Genomic DNA, 23,610 nt, shown 5'->3' with positions numbered 1-23,610 from the left:
GGTGTATCCTCTTCATGTGGGAGTAGACTCAATCTTGAGAAACATTTTCAATAATGTGCACATTAATAATAGATATATATAAGAGATATGAGCAGGTAATCACTGGTATGGTAGGTAGCTTCTGTCTTTAAGATACTCCGCTTAACTTGTCTACAGTACAGCTACATTTCAAAATGTAACTCCGGATCATCCTGAATAAAAAACAAACAATAAAACAATAAAATAATTGTAGCACCAAGTCCTTAGAAAACAGTTCCATATTTATTGCAAAATATTTTTGTACAGAATACAACTGAAAAAACATCAACAGAGGAGGAATGGACAGTAAGGCCAACATCAGAACTCCAAGAGCTGAACTGTACAAACACCAAGAGTAACATTTGCTGCTTTAATAGTGTTTTTATACATAAATTGTTTCCCGCCCTCACAGCCGCCTCCTTAAAGGGGAGAAAAAGAAAGAACTCAAACATCTTCCCCCGTTTTCTCTAAAACATTATTGCCTTTGCCTGTAAACCTATCGATTTTAGAACACCAATGGACAATCCTTAAAATTTCTGTAAGAAACTTGTCCCTTGATTGATAACGTCTCACAGAATATAAATATATAGACTTGTAAAAAGCTCCAAACAATACGGGACGAGGAGGTTCAGAGCACTACAGCTAAATTCAGGAAGCTAACACCATTAGCTCAACTTCTAACACCAGCTAACCGAGTGTGCTGAGATAAAACTTTGAACTGAATAAAATACTAACGTTTAAAGTTTGCTTTTAGTTTACTGCTGGAATAATTGAACCCTCACCTGAGCGAGGAGGGGTTTAGCATAGTACGTCTAGATAGATTCGGGTGTGCATGCCCATGCACATCCTCATGCGATTTGGCACTGATGTAAAAGTTCCTTCGTCAAAGTAAACCTCGTGGTAAACGCGTCTCAGTCTCTCCAGCTTCTTCTCTTACATCTTTTTTTTTTTTTTTTCATTTACACGTAAAAAAAAAGGCAGAGTGAGACAGGATACATTTTTTTCCCCCCCGACATTCAAATGTACATCTTTAACATTGGCTCTCCCAAAATGTGGGATCTAATGAAGACAAAAAAAAAAAAAAAAAAACACCTCCTGTCTCTGGAAGTTTATCATAGAAAATAAAAATTAAATAAAGATTAAAATAGATACGATTTTTTTTTTTTCTCAAATGCATAAGCCCTTCAAGAAATCACACCAAAACATTAGAAAGGATGAAGATGATGTACAATCCAGAACTCCAGAAGAGAAAGGGGGGCTCGACCGGGAGGGTGGACGTGGGACTGGAGGTGCGACACAACGACCGTGACATGTTTTTGCCCTTCTGTTTCTGTATCTGACAAACATCACATCTGGTGGATTAGACGACAGAACACGAGTGTCCTCCTGTGAGCTGTGAGCCCGCTGCTCGTCGGCGTCTCTACACGAGTCAGCTGATAGACAGACTGTGGTCTTCGGACACAAACAGGCAGACCAACACAATGCTTTCTGTCCTAAAGTCAACAGAGATGAAGCTGACTGGTGCTTCTGGGATGATTTGAAAACATCGGTTTTGTGTTTTTATGGCGAAAAATGTCACTTTTGTCGCAGAAACGTTTCTGCAAACATTCATTTTACTACTGATGATATTTTGAAGGTTAATAATGTAAATTGAGTTTTTTTTTATGCGATTTTGAGTCGCTTATTTATGACCTTTTCTTTCAGTGACCCATCGCTAAAATGATCTGATACACTGAAGCTCTCTAATGGTGTTTGTGTGTGTGTGTGTGTGTGTGTGGATGTGTGTGTGTGTGTGTGTGTGTGTGTGTGGGGAAGGGTCTTTAACCTTTTATGGATATCACAAGTGCTTTCAATGATTTGATACCCTGAGTAGAGGACATAGGCTTGGGGTGAATTTCAGTAGAAACAAAAACATTTTGCCAAGCAAACACCAACTTAAAAACAAACAAAAAAAAAAAAGACATTACTAAGTAATACCACCTTTCACACATAAATAAAAATCTGTACGTATCTGTACGTTAAAAACCACAAATGTAACCAGAGAGAAATAAAAAACAACAACAACGAATCACCCATGACAACACAGTCATTTTCAGCTTTACAATATGCATATATTCATGCATATATAGTGTGTATTTCCTCTTGCATACAAGCGAGTGGTTGGGGCTATAGAGAGCCTTTAGTTATACCAACTCCCTCTGCAGAGACTAACACTGATTATTAAGAGACTGGTACAAATGAGAGCAAACATAATTCACAGGACAGGCTGAGGGGCGAGAAGACGGGGACTGATTCTGCGCAGCCTTGTAAACAGAGGAGGCCAGACAGCCAGAGAGGATGATGGGTAACAGACATCCACTTAAAAGCAGCAAAGATAGGACAGATTACAGGAGGTGGAGGCTGGGCGGGAGTGAAGAAAACATACTTATCAGAGTATTCTAAGTGGCAGCATCAGCTCACAGCTTTGCCTTTTCTGCTCCCCGTCGGCCTCTGCGGATCATCAGTTCTGATGCTGAAATCTAAAGTTATCGACGCGTTCCTGCCTGCGCTGCTCGCGAGGGGAGACTACTCAAAATGTAACAAACGGTGGGCTCTCGGCGATGTAACACGGCGTCTTAGCGTAAAGCAACCTATGGGCTGAGCGAGTGTTCGATCACGGTGGAGGAGCGGGAGGGGGAGCGGGAGGGTGCGACAGGCAGATACAGGTCACTGGGTCTTCAAAGGTAACAGCTGCCCCCCCTGCCACTTCTCTCCAGCCCCCTCCGACATCCTCTTTGGGTCGTTAAGAGCTGAGGGGACAGAGGAGCTCAGACGAATAACTGGATCCGCTCGCGGATGGTCTGCCGGCAGATCGGGCAGGTCTTGAGCGCGGCGCTGCAGTCGATGCAGGAGGCGTGTCCGCACTGGAAGACCAGCTTGATGTGGTTGTCGATGCAGATGGGGCAGGTGATGCGCTCCTCCATCTGCCGGTAGCGAGACTGAAGCTGCTCCAGCAGGTTGTGCTGCTCCGAGTTCTCGGTGCCGGGACTGCAGTCCACCTCCGTTTGGTCTGTGGAGGGAAGGAGGGAAGGAGGGAGGGAAGGAGGGAGGGAGGGGGATCACATTATCAAGATTAAATTATTTAAAAACTGCTTCAAGAAAGACAGACACAATAAACCATTTAAACAGCACAGAGAGATAATAAATTACATCTTTAACCTGATTCTGAATATATGTAGAGGATCTGTACTGTTTAGTCTGAGTATTCTCCATCATATCGGTGTACTATCAACACATCCCAGATAACAAGAGTGAGAGGATTCTTCGCACCTTGTCTGATTTTCTTGGTGATTGTGACTTGGCATTTGATGCATTTCTTCATTCGATGAGCACACTCTGTTGAGACAAGGACAAGGTCAGCACAAAGACAGAGGAGAGACACAATCACGGTGCGATTTGACGAATAAAAAGACCCACAGTATAAATAATTTGTCCACGTTATTAAACATTTAACAAGACAGAAAGTGAAGCGTGGCCCCCGATGGCTATCGCAGCTCTAACCAACCTTCACAGGCCACGCTGTGCTGGCAGGGGCAGAAGAGAACCAGCAGAGCCAGCTCGGAGCAGATGAGGCATTCGCTGGGCCCCGGCAGTGTGGGAAGGACCAGGTTGGTCATGGTGTTGGGCGTAGTGTGGACCCGCCGCAGGCTGGCGCTGCTCAGGCCCTGTCCACATGTGATGGCCTGCAGACGTTGCAACCTGACAGACAACAAACATCTTTAACAACTCACAGAGCTGAGCACATTTTAAACGTTTCAAGTGGTTCCCAACACTTTTATTGTAGCAGCGAATTTCTGTCCCATCACATAAAGCTTCAACAGAACATTGTAAACATGGCTTTAAAAAATCAACCTTTCGGTTTATCAATCCAACATATTTACAGGAATTATCCAAAGGTGTGATGAGTTTTAAGACATCTACCTGTGTTTCTCAGAGAAGCTCTTGATGAGCTGCACCATGGCGCTGTCTGCCACCAGGTCCAGAGGACTCTTGCCCTTGTGGTTGGCGTAGTTGATGTCGGCCCCTTCCTGCGCTAGAAAACAAGCGAGGGCCGATCCAACGCTCAGCTCAGTATTACCCAGAAGACCTGAAGCATTCAGCTGTGGACACACATGATGATGATGATGATGATGAGAGGATGGGGCAGACAAAGGAAGGGAGAAGAAGTTAAAATCATGACTGAAAAGAAATGATCTTGTGGAGTTGAGAATACTTTGAGAACTTAGTCAAGGACGCAGCTGATTGTGATTGTGATGGTAACTGAAGTAAAACCAGTGCAATCCAGCTAAGGCTGATACATAAACCCAAATCTAATCAGCACTGACGAAGTCCCTCATCTGCTGACAGTGGCCAAAACAGCCCTGAGCTCTTAACTCTAGCCACCTTCATAGATGTGTGTGTGTGTGTGTGTGTGTGTGTGTGTGTGTGTGTGTGTGTGTGTGTGTGTGTGTGTCTGTATTGGCTTGGCAGGTGTCCAGGATGTTGAGTGGAGCTGCAGTGTTTGCGGTCATGTAGACTGGAAAGGACATTGTTCATTGGCGCAATGATATCAACACCAACTGATGTAACAGTATTTTAAGGGCTCGTATAAAAAGTGCTGCGCGAAGCACAGGGTGAAGGTCTCTTAATGAGGAAGATTAAACTAGTTGTTGTGACTCAGTGGCTCCCTGAAGAGCATGAAGGAGATTAAGAGAGATGCTGTGGCACTAACATGTGGTGGATACAGTTACAACTTCAACATCTGGTGAACAAATCCTTTCAAAGCTGCTCTAATCAATATTTTTTTAATTAGCGACAGGTTTGATTACCATGTATAATATGAGCAGCGATGAAAAGATCATTATGAAGCCCTTCTGCATGTCCCCTCAGCTCTGTAAAAGCATTTTAGCATCTCTCACCTCATTGTTTTGGTTTTACGACACACAAAGTTCCTGTTTTGATTCTGTGTCACTGCTCTCTGAAGCAGCAGGTAGATGTTTTCAGTAAAAGAAACTCAAAGTAGACAAAGTTCGGGACTAGCTTGCGAACATAATGGAGCATTTAACAGTCAAAGAACCACTTATTTTCCCTCAGTATATGATGGAAATGGACCTAAAACATGAGAGAATATTAGACTTACATCCGAAACTCATGACTGTTGGTGTAACGTTTGTCTGTGCGTGCTATTTGCCAACACATTCACTACAGCGACTTCATAAGGTGATTATATGTCAGTGAATGCTGGTAGAAAGTGTAGCATCATCCAGCCTTGTCATAATGACTATTAACATCACTGCTGGTATGAAGTAGAAAAAGCCTAACAAGCAATAATTCAAAATTTCAAATTGCATTTCAAAATTAAAACATACTAGAGGGATGTCTGAGGATTTGGTCAGTAATTCCTCTGAGGATGAATCATACCAGGTGGCTTTTTTCTCTTTAGTTCCCTTGGATTAATTAATGGGGTGTGGCTCTATCAGAGTTCAGGACATCCTCCTAAATTTATCACAGACAACTAACTAGAGCTTTGCCAAATCTATATAACTACACTAAGTGGGCCCTCTTTACATCTCATCCCTTTAGCTCCTCTTCTCTTCTCTCCCTTCATTTCTCCACCGTTCTCTTGCCAACATTTTCTCTTAAAGCAAGTGAGCGATATGAGATTAAAGTCAAAGGCGAGGACAATAAATCCTCAATGTGGAGATTTAATCAGTTAAAAGTTATTTTTTATTCTCCTTAAAAGCGACATATTGTAGAACGTGAAATATCTGCTTTCACCTGCCTGATTACTTTCTCCTCAGATAACCTCTCCGTCTCGCCTTGTTTACACGTTAAAGCAAAGTCTTTTCTCTTCAGTAAACCATTATCTTAACGTCACGCCACCTGACTTCTTTTCAGTCCTTTTATCCCATCATTTACCTGGTAAAGCCAACTCACTGCTTTATCCTGGATTAAACACCTAGACTATAAACAAATATCCTCACATTCCTTCCCTCTGTTTTTGTTTACCATTCCCCTCCTTGTATCAATATTAAGTCTGCACTTATCCCTCAAGTCTTTATTTACCCTGCTATTTTACCTCCTTAAGACTACATTAATCCTTTTTTTTTTTACCACCTTCAGCCTTCATTTACCTGCCTTAAGTGTCTGTTTACCCCTCGTTCAGTCTTTGAATGTTTTGCGTACTCCTCCTTTAGCCCTTTATTTGTGGACTGTGTCTTTTTTTAACGCTCTCACCAGTCTTTATTTAGCTGTTATTTGCTCCCGTGTTCACATCTTTTGAGAGCAGAGTCTCTCTTCAGCTCATTCAGTCCCAACAATACCCAGAATGCAGTGGGAATACATTACTCAACAAGTGTAGTCACATTCTAACTCCTTCTCTTTGTGAGTTGAGTCAAAAGTCAGAAAAATAATATCCGTTAATCACACTGAATAAATAAGTAAAATGAACACTGCTGTGTGTAGGCAGAAGTATGGTGAAGTAGTTTCTTCTCGTACATATAATATCACTACTTTGACAAAGTGTTGCAGGATTCGGTTCTCACCCTGCAGTAGAGCGACGTGGAGGAACAACCCTCGCTGCTCTCCTCCGTGCTGCTGCTTCCTACGGGGGGGCTGAGCATAACATTGGCCAGCTGTGGGCGGAGGAGGGCCACGTGCATGGCCGTGTCCCCGTCCTCGTCCTCCATGTTGACGTTGGCGCCCTCGGCCACGAGCAGCTGCACCAGCTCGGTGTGGCCCTGCGTCACCGCCAGCTGCAGCGGCGTTTGGTTGCGGTTGTTGCGGATGTTGATGTCGCAGCGTCCCTGTGGAGGAGGAAGGAAAGGTGAGGTAAGATCAGAGGTTTCATCAAAGCTCAAAATGGTGAGTGTGGGCGTACTGCGCTGTCTTTAGATGATTTGTCTTCAGCTCACCTCCTTGATGAGGATCTCGGCGACATCGCGGTGGTTGTTGAGGGCGGCCAGATGCAGCGCCGAGAAGCCGTCTTCCTTCTTGACGTCCACCAGCTGCCGCGCCCGGGCCAGGATCTTCTCTGTGGCCCTGCCGCCGGGACAAACAACACAACACTCAGTGAGACAGCGTGCACAACACTCCTGGGCTCATGGCTTAAGTTAAGAACAGTTTCATCTGTAGTAGCCACCCCAATGATTCTCACCATCTCTCACTTTAAAGAACTGCAGGCTGCTGAGAGTTGCCGTTAACAGAAAGAACTATCTTGGAATCTGATATCGGTTGTTTAAGCTTAGCGTTACGTACACAAGCCTGATCAGACACGGAGACAGTGTATCTGCAGACTGTATGATGCTCATACTATCGTGTGCCACAGTGTACTTCAGAGAAACTGAACTCCTCCTTATTCAACCCTTAAATTAAAGACAACAACATGCTGTAATCTGAAAACTAAAACCCATCTTAAAAACGAGATGGATGCCAAAGAGAATGGTGAAAGCTTTTGACCTTGAAAGATTTGACACCGAGCCGCGAGACGTTGACTGTGGTATTTGTGACATGTTAGAGCACACTGGTGGAATACTGAATGTAATACCAAGCGACAAGGATGAGAGGGAAGAGCAACAATTTACACTTTGGGTAGGGGAGCGTTAAAAAAACATCAGGAGGTCAGTTGGCTGTATTTAGTGAGAACTGGCTGCCTGTTGTGCCGCTGTGTTTTCTTGTTAGATCGGCTTGTTAACAGCTCTACAACAGCTGCGTCTCCGTCAAGTACACTGTGTTAAATAATAGGGGATCACTGATATCCTTGAAGCTTGCCGTCATATTTAGTATCCCACCTGTGTGCTATAACATGGTAAGAATAAATACCAAAGTCAACACCTCGCAGCTCGGTGTCTCACACAACTGCATGTTAAATGTTAAAATCCTTCAAGGTCAAAAACTTTCACTGTCCTCTTTGGCATCCATTCAATGTTGTCAGATTACAGCGTCTTGTCTTTAATGTGAGGGTTAACACAGGAGAAGGGGTTCAGTTTCTCTAAAAGAAGAAGCCACATTTAGCGAAGTGAAGTGAAGTGAAGAACTTTTTTGTGATCCATGCAGCCGGCTAATGCTGCAGTGTGATTCTGGGCTGCACTGTTGAGTCGTCCTCTGCTCTGTAACTGAATCTGCTTTATGACGTGTGAAATTGGAGCTGACAGCCTTAGTGAGCACCCAGGAAGCTGGCATGCCACCGTGGAGGCTTGGGTGGGACGTGACCCAACCTGCCTATGGATGTTAGGCTAATTTTATCCACATCTTTATCCGCTGGATTTGACTGTTTGGAAGCACTGGTGTTGCTGACTTCCATCACTACACAGACAGACAGACAGATGGGCAGACAGCTCCTTCTGCAGCTATTAATCCTTATTAATAAACACACTGCTCAATGACCAGCATACAGAAATCCTGCAGAACATCAATACAATTTATCGCCAATGATTGACCGATAAATGTGATTTCTGTAGTACAGTACAACCCATACTACATCGCCGATCCAGCAATAAAAAGCTAATTACTATATAACAAAACAATACATACAACTAGGAGAAAACATCCTCAACACACTACTGAGGCGCAGATGAGATTTGACCTAGTAGAAGAATTGTGATTACTTCATTACTGTATGCATTATTTGTATAGAAAGTCTCTCTAACTAGCACCTCCATAGCATTAATTCAGAACTGCAAGATTAATGAGCTTTTAAATTTCTAACATTTCTAAGATTATACACTTAATTCGCCTACAACTGCCATGCATTTATGCTATGTACAATATTTGGTATGCGTGTGTGTCTGCGTGCATTTGTGAGCTATTAGATACAGTGTGGTTGCAGTTTGTTCCGGGGAGGGAAGATCATTGGTATGACTGTACTCTCTAACTTTTATTTTAAGTAACAAGACAATAAAAATCTCCTTATATAAACTGTCCAACACAAATGCCGAATATGGTATTGCTTTAAAATCCGCTGACAGAAGCGCTGAAACAAACCGTGAGCCATCTCTGCTCATCATCACACCAACTTCCCTGAATGATGCATCTAGATAGCTTCGTCATTTCTGTATTACACTGTAGAAATGCTCCCAGTACTGTGGAGGGAACATGTGAAATGTAATTATTTTTACATCAGTGTAAAAAACAACAGTTTCCAGGCTCATTAGCAACAGATTTCTGATACGTTTTTTAAATTCTTTATGGCTGTTGGACCGCTGAGAGCACAGGCTGCAGAGTTACATGTGTTGCCAGGTGTGGTCGGGATCTCCCCTGGGTGTATTATCAAGAGTGAAGGCTGTTGGGGAGACGCTGTGTTGGAGGTCATCAGTACCTGCAATGCAGCTCTGTGTGTGTGTGTGTGTGTGTGTGTGTGTGTGTGTGTGTGTGGCGTGACAGTATTGATGGAGTTCCTGCTTTAGAGAGAGCACCTTTGTTAGCCAAAGAGTTCCCCCTCGCAGATCTGAAGTGGACACAGCTGTGTGACTTGTCTCACCTTTGTACCCATAATGCCTCATTTCTCTGCGTTATTTCCATAATCGTTACTCCTGTGTGTTCATGAATATTCAGACTTGGGCTGACGTTTTGTACAAACATGCCTTCACGCACAACAGCTAGAGGGCGTCGGCTAGAGGGCACGCTGGTGATGACTCCTCTGGAGACTGAAGTCATCATTTGGTTATTTTTGGGGGGTTTGCATCATGCTTGTTTGTAACTCGCGTCTTGATCAGAGCGTGATAAAAGCAGAAGAAATGTACCATGACAAGTACTAATTCTCTGACTGGGAATGACAAAGGAAACAAAAATAAGGAGTTTAATTTCATATGTGAGAATGAGTATACTGTGAAATCTCAATGTGTGTCAGAGTTCACTCTGTGTTGTCATGAGGCAGAAAGAGAGGAGCAAAATAGGAAGAATTGAAGAAACTGTTGGGGAACAAAGGGGATCTGGAGAAGGGGAAGAGAAACAAAGAAGCTTCAAGGAGATTACGGGACAGAGGGAGAAATCCAGCCAAGTATTCTTTTTTTTTTTTCAATAAATCCAATAAACTGACTATATGTGCATCCATTTGCCTCTTCTGTCACGCTGAAAACTCCTGAGAAGTCTGGCCGCTTGCCTCGTTTCTTTTCTTTCCCAGGACTGTTTGAGAACTTGGCCTCTCACCCTCTTTTTCCATTTCCTCACAATAAATAAATACCCTAATAAACAAAACATTCTCATCTTTCTGTCACAAAACACAACGGAGGGCCACAGCTGCTCACAAGAACTCTTAACAATGTCGAACGAAAAAAAAATCTGCTTTTATGAATCATCTTTACTCTCAAAAATAAGGACGACAGCGCAGTCAGTCAGCAGCTGACTGAATAGGGGAGAATCCCAGGCAGTGATGGCACTTTGTTGGATGTAAATAAAAAGCGGATGGACGTCAAAGAGCATATTAAGGAAAATCTAACCATAAACTCCATGAATACATTGAATTCTGCATTTACTCCATATTATTCTCATCTTAAATAGAAGATGAACTGTGATGAGATGTGTTTACTCTCAGTCTAACGCCTGCATACATTCAAATTGTTTATTACACTTGAATGAATGTAAGCCAGACCAAACTAGGGAAACATACAGAAGACACAGAGCACCTGGACCGTGTCAATGCAGAGTTGGCCTGCTGGTGATATATGAATGAAGTGGAGAACCAAGCTAATCCTGAACACTGTAAATCCTGTGTCTCTACTTTTGGCGCAGCGGCTGATGTCAGGCTAAATGAATGCTGGGGAGCGCAGCCTAAACTCCCAGCACGGCGCATATGACACTTGCCAGAACGGATCGGACATTTATTAAATGACTGTCTACTGCGGCCTCCACGCCAGTTCTTTTTCCTGTCCCACTTGCAGTTATTGCCGGCTGTGTGCTTTTCCATGCTCAGTCCACATTTGTCTGCCCTAAGATAATTATTTTCGTAGGGTCATTTTTAAGGTGCATACAAAATCAACCAGGAGGGGGCTGGTAATCAGAGTGATGAGGAAATGTTGGGAGGTCAAAATTTAGCATTTCAAAGCTTCCCTTTGATGAGAATATTGGATTGGCTTATGCTCATTTCTAATGGATTTAGCATTTCACAGACAGCATAAGTAGACGGTTGAGAGTCTGCGGGGGACCAAGCGATGGTCATCTTACTCACAGCCTGAAAATCTTTACTAATGACACTAACAGGGCTCCCACTCTGTGGAACGTATACTTCTAAGATATCATCCATCATGTTTCATAAAAAAAACATTTTGGAGTGAAACCTTGAATGAAATGGCGTGGCTTCAGGGAGGAAATTTATGGTGATGCTTGTGTTTTTGTTTTTTTTTTTATTCCTGCTTCCTTTCCTTCATGGCACTCCCTGGCAAAAAAAAGCAGGGCCAATTTTCCACTACAGGGATTTGTTATAATTTGGAAAGTAAAGTTCATATGAGGTCGTAGAAGCCCTGGAGCAAAGAAGCAGGAACCTCACCATGGTCGTGCAGACGGTGCACTGAGAAAATTATCAAGAAGTCACACAGACCTGAAAGGAGATGTACCATCTTACTGATTTTTCAAACAGGTGGGAAAAAAATGATATTTTCCTGATCTTAACAAAGTAATGATGTGTTTTAAGGCCCTGACTCCTCTGGAAACTCAGTTCAGATCCTGATTTGAAATAAGAATTGATGTGATGAACGTGGATATATTCAGAGTACCACTGAGAACCGTGACAGCTTAGCAAAAAAGGAACCATTCACTTTTGGTGCACTCTCTCTGCATTTCCAGGCTATTCAGGGTGTGTGGGTGCTGATGTGATGCAACATGGACAGAGGAGGACACTGGCGCACCAGAAAGGAGTCTGAGTTGTGTTTCAGGGATGAAACCTTATCATTGTGAGAACACTCTGTTATGTACTGCCTCTCTGCCTGCCTGGTCAGTGCACCGTCGAGGCTCAGCTGGTGATGAAGCACCTCCAGTGTCAACCAGCCTAAAACACAGTCAGAGGACAATGGAGCCTTTGTGACAGGTGTCAGCCAGGCAGCCTTGATGTTTGGCCTCGAGCACCTCGGTGCAGAGTAAAATGGCTGAGCTGATCTCTCACCAGCTCCCTATCAGTGTCACTGGCAGGGACACAATACATGGAGCCATTTTTGGGAAGTCAAAATCTTTGATATTTTCATAAAAACCTTTTTTTTTTCTTTCTCCCTTTCAATAAGTGCCGTGACACAACCCACAGCCAAGTCAAGGAAGCTGTGGTCATCGGTATTTCCTGGGAAAAAAATATCCCTGTTCACAGTTTGTTCGGATTTTTTTTTTTCCCACTCATGAATCCCAGGCTCTGCACTGCTGAAACATAACTTCACTAGAAGTAGCTTGGGAATAATTTGGAGGACAAGTCAATGTGTAGGGAAACTGGTGCAAAAGTAAATGTTGCTGCATTTTTCCCTGATACTGACTGCCAGCCTGCTGACAGCAGCAGAAGCTGTGTGGGAGACGAGCTCTCTATCTGTAATGGATAGCGCTGAGCGTTGACCTTTGAGTCCTCATTTGAACACACAGGAAAGATTCCCACACACGCCCATATCAGTCGTTTCCAATGCTCCCATCGGACATATGCATTTAAAATACCATGGACAGAGAACAACATCAACAACACCCTCATGTACATGGACGGGATTTTTTCACTTTTCACTTCATTTTTCAGCAGTTGGATTCATTTGGTGCACACATACTTGATGGCACCTAGAAAAAGTTTTGGATATGGTTTCTACTCACAGTTTGTTTCCTTTTAGGGCAGCGTGGTGCAGCAGGTTGAAGCCTCTGTGGTTCTGCTGGGTGAAGTCAATGTTGGGCACCACCACCAGGATCTCGATTATATTACGGAAATCTTTAGCAATGGCGTCATGGAGCGGCGTGTCCCCATACGAGTCCTGGCAGGGAGAGAAAAAGAGTGAGGCTGTTGCACATGCTGGAATTAAGCTAATAATGCAGGCTTTTGGGCCTTTCCTTGAGGTATGTCGGAGACATGACAGAAAAACATTAAGTACCATGTAAAGATTGTTATGATGGCAACTGTGTAAGCCACATTATCACTGCATCATTAATCACTGATTGTAAGACATATATGATTTATGATGTTAGAAAAGTGTCAGTCTTTAACTATGAGGTGCTTTCATTCGCTAAAATCTGTTGTAATCTTGACATCCAGACGTTGTATACCAATTTTGGGTCTGTATTAGTAGAGTGATGGATGCTGCAGCACATTCTTATTGTAACTCTGGGCAGCTACTCCATGTTTTTAGCTGAGTAGCCACACTACTCAAGCAGAAAAAAAGTGCTGTTAGTGAAATCTGGGCCTGGTTGCAGGCATGTTAGGCAGACAGTCTGGGAAATGCCCTAAAAGAGACCATTAATGAGACCTTAATGAGGCTGAGGGCTGAAGTGGGCAAGGTCACAGTCAAATACCATAAATGTTTGAATTTGTGGGTTTACAAACTGCTTGACAGGGCAATGTGTGAGTTGCCTATGACATGTGTGTAGCATAATGGCGGACACTGCGAGGGACACTCACTTATTGGCCAACCAGACGTTTACATGACCAGTGACTGAGCCAGCAGGGGACATGAGTAGGGTTTGTACGAGCCACCGACTTCTAAAATTATTTAGTATTTGGGACAAAATAGGAATATGAGTGGATCCCTAGTGTGGAGTGGAGCACTGTCTGATCCCTGAAACATGGATCATGCTGCACAAATAGTTCAAGGACCTCTTGCACATGTTTAGATATTGTTTTTCTGTAAGTGCAGTTTGTGTACTATCGTTTGCAAAATCAGCTAACATTGCTCAGACACTTTTAGCCAGATTAGATTTCATTAAAGTAAAGCATCTTCTTAAATGACTTAGCAACTGGCTAACCATTTCAAGTATACAAGATCAACAGTACACTGCACTTCTATTTAAATGGCATTTGCAAAGAGCTGGTTTTAAATAGTTATTTATGCCACAGAGCCAGCTAGTTAAATAATATGTAAGAGGTGAAAGAGAGAGAAATTATAGAGAATTAAACACAATAATCTCTTTATTGGGGCTTGTAGGCTAACAGTCTGCATTATTAGGCATGCTAACTCTTCTCACCTGGAGATTGACGTCAGCCGAATGTTCAGTCAGCACTCGCACCACGTCAGTGAAGCCCTTGTTGACAGCAATGTGGAGCGCCGTGCACATGGAGTTGTTCAGGAGGTTCACATTCGCCCCCTTGCTCAACAGCAGCCGTGCGATCTCTGCCTGATTACTGAGGCGAAAGACACCATAAACAGAGGAAAAAGACACAAACACATGTTAGTCCCCACTGTCATTCATTTCCTGTTTAGTGATTCACACTGTCCGAACAATGGTTTCAATTAAAGACATTCAAACCAGTATATAAAATGCCAGATGCTTATTCTAAAAACCTACTAGGAGCTACACAAAGGTCAAGGTTTGCATGCTAAATGACACAAACATTAATCTCCGACATTATGTTTGCTTGGTGCATTACCTGCTTTAAGCCAGCAGTAAAACAAAGTTATTTACGTCAAGAATTCCCAAAGAGATTTTGTCAGATGCTGACTTCCTGAGTATGTGTTAATGTGGTGAGAGGAGGAGACGTGGATGGCTGATTAGGTAACACTTAATGCCGTCACTTCTGTGAATGGATTATCACATTACAAGGAAAGAGACAGGCAGGAGCTCTACGGTGCACCTGTCAGTCTCAGGGTTTGTCTTAAGCCACAAAGAGCAGAGCTGCATCTTATTGTGAATCCAAGCACTATGTGTGTGTGTGTTACCTTTGCACACTAAAATGTGTGTTTGCGTGTGTGCAGGAAAACTGTGAGTGTGTGTATCCTCACCCAAAGGCAGTGTAGTGCAATGCCGTGTCTCCATCTTCATCCTTGACCTCGATGGAGCCGTTGGCCTGCAGCAGGGCCTTCACCACCTCCATGTGGCCTTGGTGAGCGGCGACCTGCAGTGCAGTCTTGCCCTGGTTCTTTATATCCACCTACGAAGAACACAAACGTGGTCCAAGGTTCGTTAGAGGCCTGGACACTGACAGAGCTGAACATAGACTGGCCGGTAATAATCTGAGTATGAGCAATAACCACGTTGGTCATACACTTGCATACATAATCCTTATTAGTAGTGTTGACATCACTGAGCAATATGCAGTTACATAATAGAGTACTTACAATTTCATTGATAAACAAGTTATTACTTCTCTCACTCTTTTGAAATAGATATGCATCTCAGAAAATATCATACATTATATGATTTATATGCACAAATCATAAGTAAAAGCAATTATAATATCTGTTGTATTACAATGTAAACCCACAGCAGGTCAAAGCAGTTTGTTAATTAAATAATAATGTATACTTGATGGCTGACTTAAAGGTTTTACAAAAACAATCATACTTTGTTCCAAGTTTTGTTTGCTGACCCCAGTTAATATTAGCTTAAATAGTATAAACTTCAAACAAATGCACATTTGTTCTCCAACTAGACTCTACTTAACTATGGTGATTTTCACTCAAATCTTTTGGTTTTTATTTGTGTTTTTATGACTGTCAGACGAGAGCTTACAGCTTAGCAAGGGTTTTCAGTGTGACATGATGCAACAGACAACGGAGATTTATCAGTCAACTCTAATCTACTAACTCTACCTGAGGTATCCATCCTTTTAATATCTTTTGTTGTTTTAGGCTATGCCAGGCAAAATAATTTTATATATATTATATATAATTTTATGATTTTATGGTCGTATTGGATTAATGTGATAAAATACTTAGATTTTTCAGGTGTTTAATTCACTATATCAGGCAAAAAACCTACGTTATTTACCTAGAAACATATGTATGATTTTGACGTCTCTATATCATCCCGTAGCGAAAGCTGGTTACAGCTGATTAATTAGCCAATTAACCTCAGGTACAAGAAATGGAAGAATGTACAGGATGTTATACATGAGGCTACTATAAATGTTTGGTGTTTGAATAATATCTGACATATAAAACAGCAGTAAGAATTATTGTCAAAATAACCTTTATTTCCTGCTGTGCTAAGAGGAGCCATTTTTAATAGCATAATGATGACAGTGTTGGGAAAACTACTCTCATTCTTATTCTTTTTCTTTTTTGGAGCTGTGTGTAACAAAAGCAATTTCCCCCTGGGGATTATTAAAAGAATCCTGATTCTGAAACATTTATCTGATAAAACATGAAATATAACTTTATTTTTAACTAGGAGAAATGCCTCACTAAGATTAAAAATCTCCTTTACATGAGATATGCAATATTATTTTCACCCCTTTATGTGCCAGCATTCCTAAACCCCCATGAGTTATCTCAGTTCACTTCCTCATATCTCACTAATGACTCTTGTGTTCTCCCTCCTTTGACTTTAATGTTCAGTCTTTGAGTGTTTTGACCAAAAAAGCCAATGAAATTATGAAAATCCATTTCAGAATTTATTCACATTGTCACATCCCAATCTGAATTTGACTATTCAAGTAATTTCCATATTTCCATAACTCTGTGCATTATATATCAAAATACTGTAAATTGTGTGTAACAGAGGAGTCACTGAAGTTCCCAAGAGTTAACGGACTGACATATTGGCTGAATTTTCATATACAGTATTTCCAAACCATGTTCGCTACATATATAGGACTAAATTCACTACAAGGAAGAGTAGAAAATGCTCTGCTCCGTACTTTGCTGCTGCTTTGTAGCATAATAGCACAGATTTAATAGTTTTGCGAGACACTGAAGTGGTATGTGGTGTGAAAATTTGGGCAGACTGGTAAATGCCAGTGAACAGAGTGTCCCTTGCCTTATCTGGCTCACTCACTCTGGCCCTTAAATTCCCCACCCCCCAGTCTTGGTGTCTTGGTGGAAAGAGCTCTTGGAACGGGCGATGGACTGCAGCAAAGAGAATGAGTGCTGCACTAACCTTGTCAGGATATTTCTGCACCAACTCCCGCACTTTGTTGGCACTGCCGTGTGCTGCCTCAATGACCAGCCGGCTGGGATTGTCCTGCTCCGTGCACTGAGACAGCAGCTTCTCCAACACTGAGATGACAGTACCTGAACAGAGACATAGGCAGATGGAGAAGTGGGGGACAGGAGAGGAAAGGTGACAGACAAGAGAGACAAAAGGATTTATTCAGCTTAATCAGTCTAATGCGAACAACAGGATCAGAAATGGTGTCGCAAAGCCTTCCAGAGGACCAAAATAGCACCACAAAGACAGACTGGTTAATTTATTAAAGATGAGGTCAATGCAAAACCACAGGAATGAGTCAAAATGTCCCTCCATGCAGCGCAATCTGACCACACACACATCCACAGACACACACATCACTCTGTTGTCAGCCTCCCATCGGCTGAGGTGAACACATGCACAGAATAGATTTAGTCATGATTACGAGACTGCTGAGAACATCTGACATGATGACAAATGTTTGCTGCGCTGCCAAAGCCTCTCGCTGTCAACACGCAGGATCATGGCATGCTATAGAGAGGAACATTTCAAGAGATTACACCAGGTACACACATTGGTGAAAAAAAGACAAACAGGGAATGGCTGTGACTGTTGCCATGAGCGCCATGGTTGTAGCCTGTATGTAGAAGCATGCATAGCAGAGACAGAGCTGAAATCAGGGCAGGGGAGGATGAAAGAATGCACGCAGAATGCAAAGCTGGAGCTGGAGTGTTAGACTTGAGCCCCCTCGTCCCGGCAGAGGCCTTACTTCCAGATTCGCTGGGGTTCTCGGCTGTCATGAGGTTGGCGTCCACCTCCATGGCTTGAGCTGAGAGGCACGCCGGGTTGAACGTCCACGTCTGGCCACCAAACGCCACCCGTAGGTCGCCGTCTGCGTATACTTTCAGCACCTTCCCGACCTGCCCAAGCACCTAGGGAACAAAACGATGGATGTGGACTGGTGAGAACGGGACTTTTAAAAGGGTGCAAAACAAGGGAGATGGTTGACAGGGACACATAAAAAATAAAGAGTGGAAAAACCAATCAACCAGAAACTATTCATGGTATTTACAGGATCAGTTTCTGCGCCTCTTTAATTGTAGATAAATAACAAGGCCACATTCGAGGAAACGGCTCTAAACTTGATTACTTCCTGATGTACACCCAATTTTCAGGAAGTAGGTCACTCTTAGTTCAGAGGAATGTCTGCCAAATAAAGGCTTTGCTTCAGAAAGCGACACAGATAATCTCACGAACACAAACTGGGAAAAAAACCTGAAGATACCAGAACACAGAGGTGAGATATGTTAGTCACAAATAAGTCTGCCCTCTTGTAACAGTTGGTACAGTTAATAAATAATTAATAATAATTGATTGGTTTATCGTTCAGTCAAAAGGCTACAGTCCAACTTAAGACTATAAGACTTAAGACGAATATGAAAATCAAAATTGCATTAAAGGTATTTTTTGGTTTTGTCATCATTTACATTAGTCTACGGTGTCCACACCTCTTCAACATAATGGCATCGATTCAGCCTGTACAACTCGTGCTAAAATACCATGAAGTATGGAGTTTGTGTTATCAGACTATATCTGTTATCAGACTAAATCAGCGTACAGGAGCCATGCTGTCTGTCCACTCTCCATGGCCAGCCTGCAGTCTCTTCACACTCTCCATGTCCTCCAAGACTCTTACTAGTTCACCGACTCCAAAGGTGTTAACCTAGTGGAAACAAAAGCCAGACAAATTGTTAGCAAATTAGCTCAGCTGTTAACATCAGCTGAAACCACAACAGTCCAGCTACACTTAAACTGAAATTCTGAAAGGTTAAATGCTACTGTGAGAGCCTCTGGCAGAAACTCATCTTTCACTCAGTACCTTGGTGAGGGCCCCGGGATGGAAAGTCCAGCGGATGTTGTTGCTGTACTGGACTCTGACATCTCCTCGGTCAGTGATTCTATGAACAGTCCCGATCCGGCAAATGTACTGCAAACACAAATAGGCTGTTTCACCCTGGGTCTCCCTCTGCATGGCTGTGACCTTAATGTTCCCTTTAGCAGCTGTGATTTGAGGGTTGGACGCTCTGTTTCTTTTCACTCTGTTGCACGCTAACGTCCATCTGAGCCACTTATATAAATATTCTGTATGCCAGGTTCAAGAGGCACATGTGTTTTAATTGTGAGGCCGTGTTTGTCTACAACATAAAGAGCACATACGAGGGGCAAAGTACAAAGAGGTCATTGTCATCTGCTGGAAAAACAAGGGGAGTTCACTTTGTACTCATACATTATAGAAGAACTCAACAAGGAGTTATGTAAAGCTGTCTATTGTTAATATGTGTGATTTATCTGTCTGGTTTTAATACCTCTGCCATTTTGGGGTTCCACCCTCCGTGGCCCTCCTGCATCTGTCGCAGTATGTCCACCTCCAAGAGACATTTGACCTTGTCGCCCTGCTGGAAGGAGTGGCCGTCAGCACTCTCCTGGCGCTGCAGCTCTGCGTGCTCCCCTGGATGGACACCAACAATAGTTTGTGTCTGAAGTCAGCATGTCTATATTTTCTGCAGACCTTCACATTTACATCCTAGCATTGTTTAAAAAATGTCGTGCAAAAATACCAAACATTACAATAATGCATGTCTCACAGTGCTTAAGGTTAGTTCCTTAAAACAAACCGTCATCCAATACGTTTTTGATTAACCACTTCCTACATCATACAGTAAATATTGCAGTGAGCCCTGAAACAACTGACCAACTCTGACGCTGTCTTACCTAATTTTGGTAGGTGGTCTTTGTAATAGAAGCCTCCTTGGCCGTCAGACACATATTTGAGGTCTACCTTGCCCTTGTGTCCCATTCGGTAGACATTGGTGGTGCCGTTAGACCAGGTGACACTGGCCACGCTGCGACCAGACTCTGTGTCCCAGCCGCGAATGTCCACTACTTTCCCAACCTTACCCTCCCCACCTACACACACATAAAGGCACACAAACAAACAGACAAATGTGCGAGAAACAATAATGCATCAGTGTGTGGGAGAACGGGGAGACGGCGAAAGGCAGTGAAAGAAAAATCAGCTAATAAAACAAAGGAAAGTCATTAGTCGTTTTGACCTGGAGAAAAAATATGTGCATACGGCATAGCACACGTGTGATCGTCCACAGTAAAATTTGACAAGCACAAGTTAAACAGAAGAGACAAATGAGACGACAGACAGAGATGTGAGAAACATTTTCACATGTAGGGACATAAGCTGCCATGTGACCTTTTCTAGAGCCTTTCTCCATGAACCACCTGGCAAAAAGCAACCCCCTTTCTCGAAAAAAACATCAAATTAGAAAAAACAAAAATCAACATTTAACAATAAAACATTGCAGTCGACATCATTAGTGTGCACGCTGCATCACAAGATGATTTCAGAGCTATCATTGAGTTTTATGAATTGAAGTCAGCAAGCAGCCTCAGTGCTGAACCAGAACCCACACCTGAACCAGTGACCCAAGAGACCACATGGTGGACTCCGGGTTTCTGAGCATGCTCAGTGCTTCCTGTGTGCACTTACCGCATACACCATTTTAAAGCCTGATGAGTGACTTAACTAAACCCCAGGGTGTTGATTTCAAAGACACCAAAAGGACATTTTGACTCATTCGCTCTTGCCCAGAAAAGGGAGCGCTGCTATTCTCAGAAACAACAATGACCCCAGACCAGGAAACATAAAGACATATTAGCATTCCCACTATCCCTGAAAGGAACATTCAAGGGCTTTAATTTAGCTCACTGATGAGGAAGATTACTTTCAATTACTATCTAAACTATTTCACAGCATCAGCATCAGCCAGAGAAAGAGAGAGAGCCTTTTTCAGGAATTTGTCACATGATGGGAAACTGCAGAGATTCGTGGAAGACATGAAAACACAATTAAGAACATGAAATAATCTCATTGCTCTGCTTTCTAACACTTGCAACATTGATTATATTTTAAGTAAAGGGGGTTCTCAGTTCATGCCACTGCATGAGGCTGCAAAAAGAAAATCAAAGAACATAAATGTTACTGAACAAGACTCTAGAAAGACACACAGACAGACAGCCACATCTGTGGAGCAGACTCAGATGAGTCACTGGCAATATAAGTCCACGCAGACACATACTAACACGACATTTCGCAAGTTAATGAGATGTGAGGTTAGGATGTTATTGTGGGTTGTAGATGGTGGAACACTTTGAAGAGGTTCAGGTCCATGCTCAAGAAGGTAGGGGGCTTCGCTGAGCTGGCAGCGCCGAGATAGTGGTTAAGAACAGTCTCCCCCTCACACCAGCACTCACCGTCTTGGTTGCCCCAGTCCCAGTCAGGTCCTCGAACCACTTTAACCCCCTGGAAGATTCCTTTGAGGATGATCCGTGGGAGGTTCTGCCTCGGTGCCAAGCACACTCTGTGATAAGAGCACAGAGATACAGCTGAACAAACCGCTCTACAGACCATCTGAGACAATGTTAAGGCTTGCTGTAAAACTGTTAATAAAAAAAACTTTGTCCAAGTATCCATGTTATAATCCAGACAAAACATTTCCTTTAATGTGCAAAATCAGGTCACATGTAACAGGTTTGAATCTGTGGCAAGCCAAGATGGACACATACAATGAGACATGAGACAATCCTAAAGTGACAACCGACTAAAAGGTTTTATTCACATTTAACATTTGTCATCAAAATACCTAATGTGTGCCCCAAAATGTTGAATACATTTCCTAACTTATAAAAAACCCTGTCAGAATGTTTTAAAAACAGTCTCCCTGTAACGTGACACCTTCTAAAAGCAGTTTGATGATATTCTTGATGACTTCTACTCTCATATTAAACCATCAATAGATACTCATGTTTCCCAGCTCCACCTCCAAACAGACAACTACAACATTACCTTGCTGTCCACTCTGTAGTAACTCGTCCAGAAGTGATCAGCAGATAAGCAGGATACCCTCATTACGCTGACTTATGACGACTGTGGATAGCTTACCTTAAAAAACAGGATACTCCGCATAATCGCCGATAACAGTGTCAACTCTCTAATACCTAACACACTGCCCAACAACATCAACTGCAATTGCAATACTAAACACTTGCATAGAGACAGTCAAATCCTAAAAATCTGACATACCTTATGGTAAAGATTTGATCAGATCTTGGCGCAAAGGAGCTGCCTATTCCCATACTTTTTCGACAGGCTCAAACTCCAGCTTCCATTTACGCCGAACACCCTTTTGGATAGACTCAAAGTCATATAAAATCCAGTGGGATCAAAAGAAAAAGAGCCTGGTGAGAGGTGTCGTCCTCAGGGAGCCTCATGGAGGCTTTGCCGCTCCCACATGTCTCTGTAGTGCTGGGGTTAGCTTTGGCTAACTTCATCCCCCATCACTGGGTTTCTGGGTGCTACTGCAGGAAACAGTAGTACGTTAGGCTCCTGGAGCCAACTGACAATAAATCTCAGTGTGGGACTGAGCTTGGACAGGACTCTACTGAGAATGGTGTGTATCTGCACACAGAGCTTTGAGCCTAATCCCTGGACAGCAGAGCAATCAGAAAGCAGGTCACCTCAGGGCAAAGCATAGAGCAACGACGTGTTTGTATGTCAAATGTTTGCATCTAAACATATAACGGAAATACAGGAGAAATGCTGTATTATAAATACAATACATGAAGTCTGTACAAACACGTGTTTTTGTATTGTTTCAATGCATTGAACTGCTGCTGGTGCTGTGTTTTTAGAGCTTTTCGAGGAATTCAGGATATAAATGGTACAACTGTGATAAGGCCACCTGAAACAATGCTAGTTATAGTAACAGGCTTCCTCAGCTCATAGTGTTAAGGGTCACAGAGAGAATTTGGAAAGCTGCGCTAATTTCCTGATGGCACAAAGCAGATTTAGTTGAGTCCTGAAGGAGTGACTGAAAAGCTACAGAGAGAAGTTCTGTCCAAGAAGAGAAAAGATCTTTCCTAAATTCCTAAAACTTGACCCACGATTATTTCAATAGTTGAGAGGACGTTAAATTGACAGATGTCCCTAATTCATGGTAAACAAGCATGACGTCGGAGTTCTTCACATGTTGTTTTTCAGTGTAGCTACTCTAAGAAAGGGATCAAGACTTCTAATCCCACTTGACCAAATGTCACCAGTGCTCCCAGACAGGATGTGGGTGAGAGACCTGCACCTACTGACACGACGGCTGGGTCAACAGTCAGCCAAGGCTTAGCTCTGCTGTTTGAAGTAAAAGAAGTGGGATTCACAGATTTACCTTTTGCGCACACAATTCAAAAGCACCAGCAAATTTACAAGAAAATGAGAATTCCCATAAAAAGTAGCAGCGGTCAAGAAAAAGTGAGGCTATCAATCTGTGTGATGATACTAATTTTCACCTGAGCAGTCACCTCAAAGTAAGATGGTCCTGGTTTAAGATGCCAGCCCTGTTTGCATTTAATGCACTTACTGTACATTGGCTTGTCACATCTTACAACTTTTCTTTAGTCCACACTTAACCTCCCACAGCACCAAAACCCTTTTCATATACA

At 42.8% G+C, this 23,610-nt stretch overlaps 1 protein-coding gene across 1 annotated transcript in view; it reads right to left on the bottom strand.

The window, feature by feature from the left end:
- Positions 1-258: 258 nt before the first annotated feature.
- Positions 259-23,610, bottom strand: part of mib2 (MIB E3 ubiquitin protein ligase 2) — a 35,478-nt gene continuing 12,126 nt past the window's right edge. Inside the window, exons 4-19 of the mRNA XM_070839768.1 lie at positions 21,373-21,479; positions 19,819-20,013; positions 19,413-19,555; positions 18,926-19,033; positions 18,665-18,769; positions 17,816-17,978; positions 17,017-17,150; positions 14,919-15,067; positions 14,164-14,320; positions 12,805-12,959; positions 6,951-7,077; positions 6,582-6,842; positions 3,979-4,157; positions 3,563-3,756; positions 3,328-3,393; positions 259-3,067 (exon numbers count right to left, since the gene is read on the bottom strand). Coding sequence (XP_070695869.1) covers positions 2,826-3,067; positions 3,328-3,393; positions 3,563-3,756; positions 3,979-4,157; positions 6,582-6,842; positions 6,951-7,077; positions 12,805-12,959; positions 14,164-14,320; positions 14,919-15,067; positions 17,017-17,150; positions 17,816-17,978; positions 18,665-18,769; positions 18,926-19,033; positions 19,413-19,555; positions 19,819-20,013; positions 21,373-21,479 — 2,485 coding nt within the window. The 3' untranslated portion in view covers positions 259-2,825. The remainder of the gene's footprint in view (positions 3,068-3,327; positions 3,394-3,562; positions 3,757-3,978; positions 4,158-6,581; positions 6,843-6,950; positions 7,078-12,804; positions 12,960-14,163; positions 14,321-14,918; positions 15,068-17,016; positions 17,151-17,815; positions 17,979-18,664; positions 18,770-18,925; positions 19,034-19,412; positions 19,556-19,818; positions 20,014-21,372; positions 21,480-23,610) is intronic.

This window comes from Pempheris klunzingeri, chromosome 11 (genome assembly GCF_042242105.1).
Source record: "Pempheris klunzingeri isolate RE-2024b chromosome 11, fPemKlu1.hap1, whole genome shotgun sequence".
Lineage (NCBI taxonomy): Eukaryota > Metazoa > Chordata > Actinopteri > Acropomatiformes > Pempheridae > Pempheris > Pempheris klunzingeri.
This window is presented reverse-complemented; position numbering and strand designations above follow the sequence as displayed.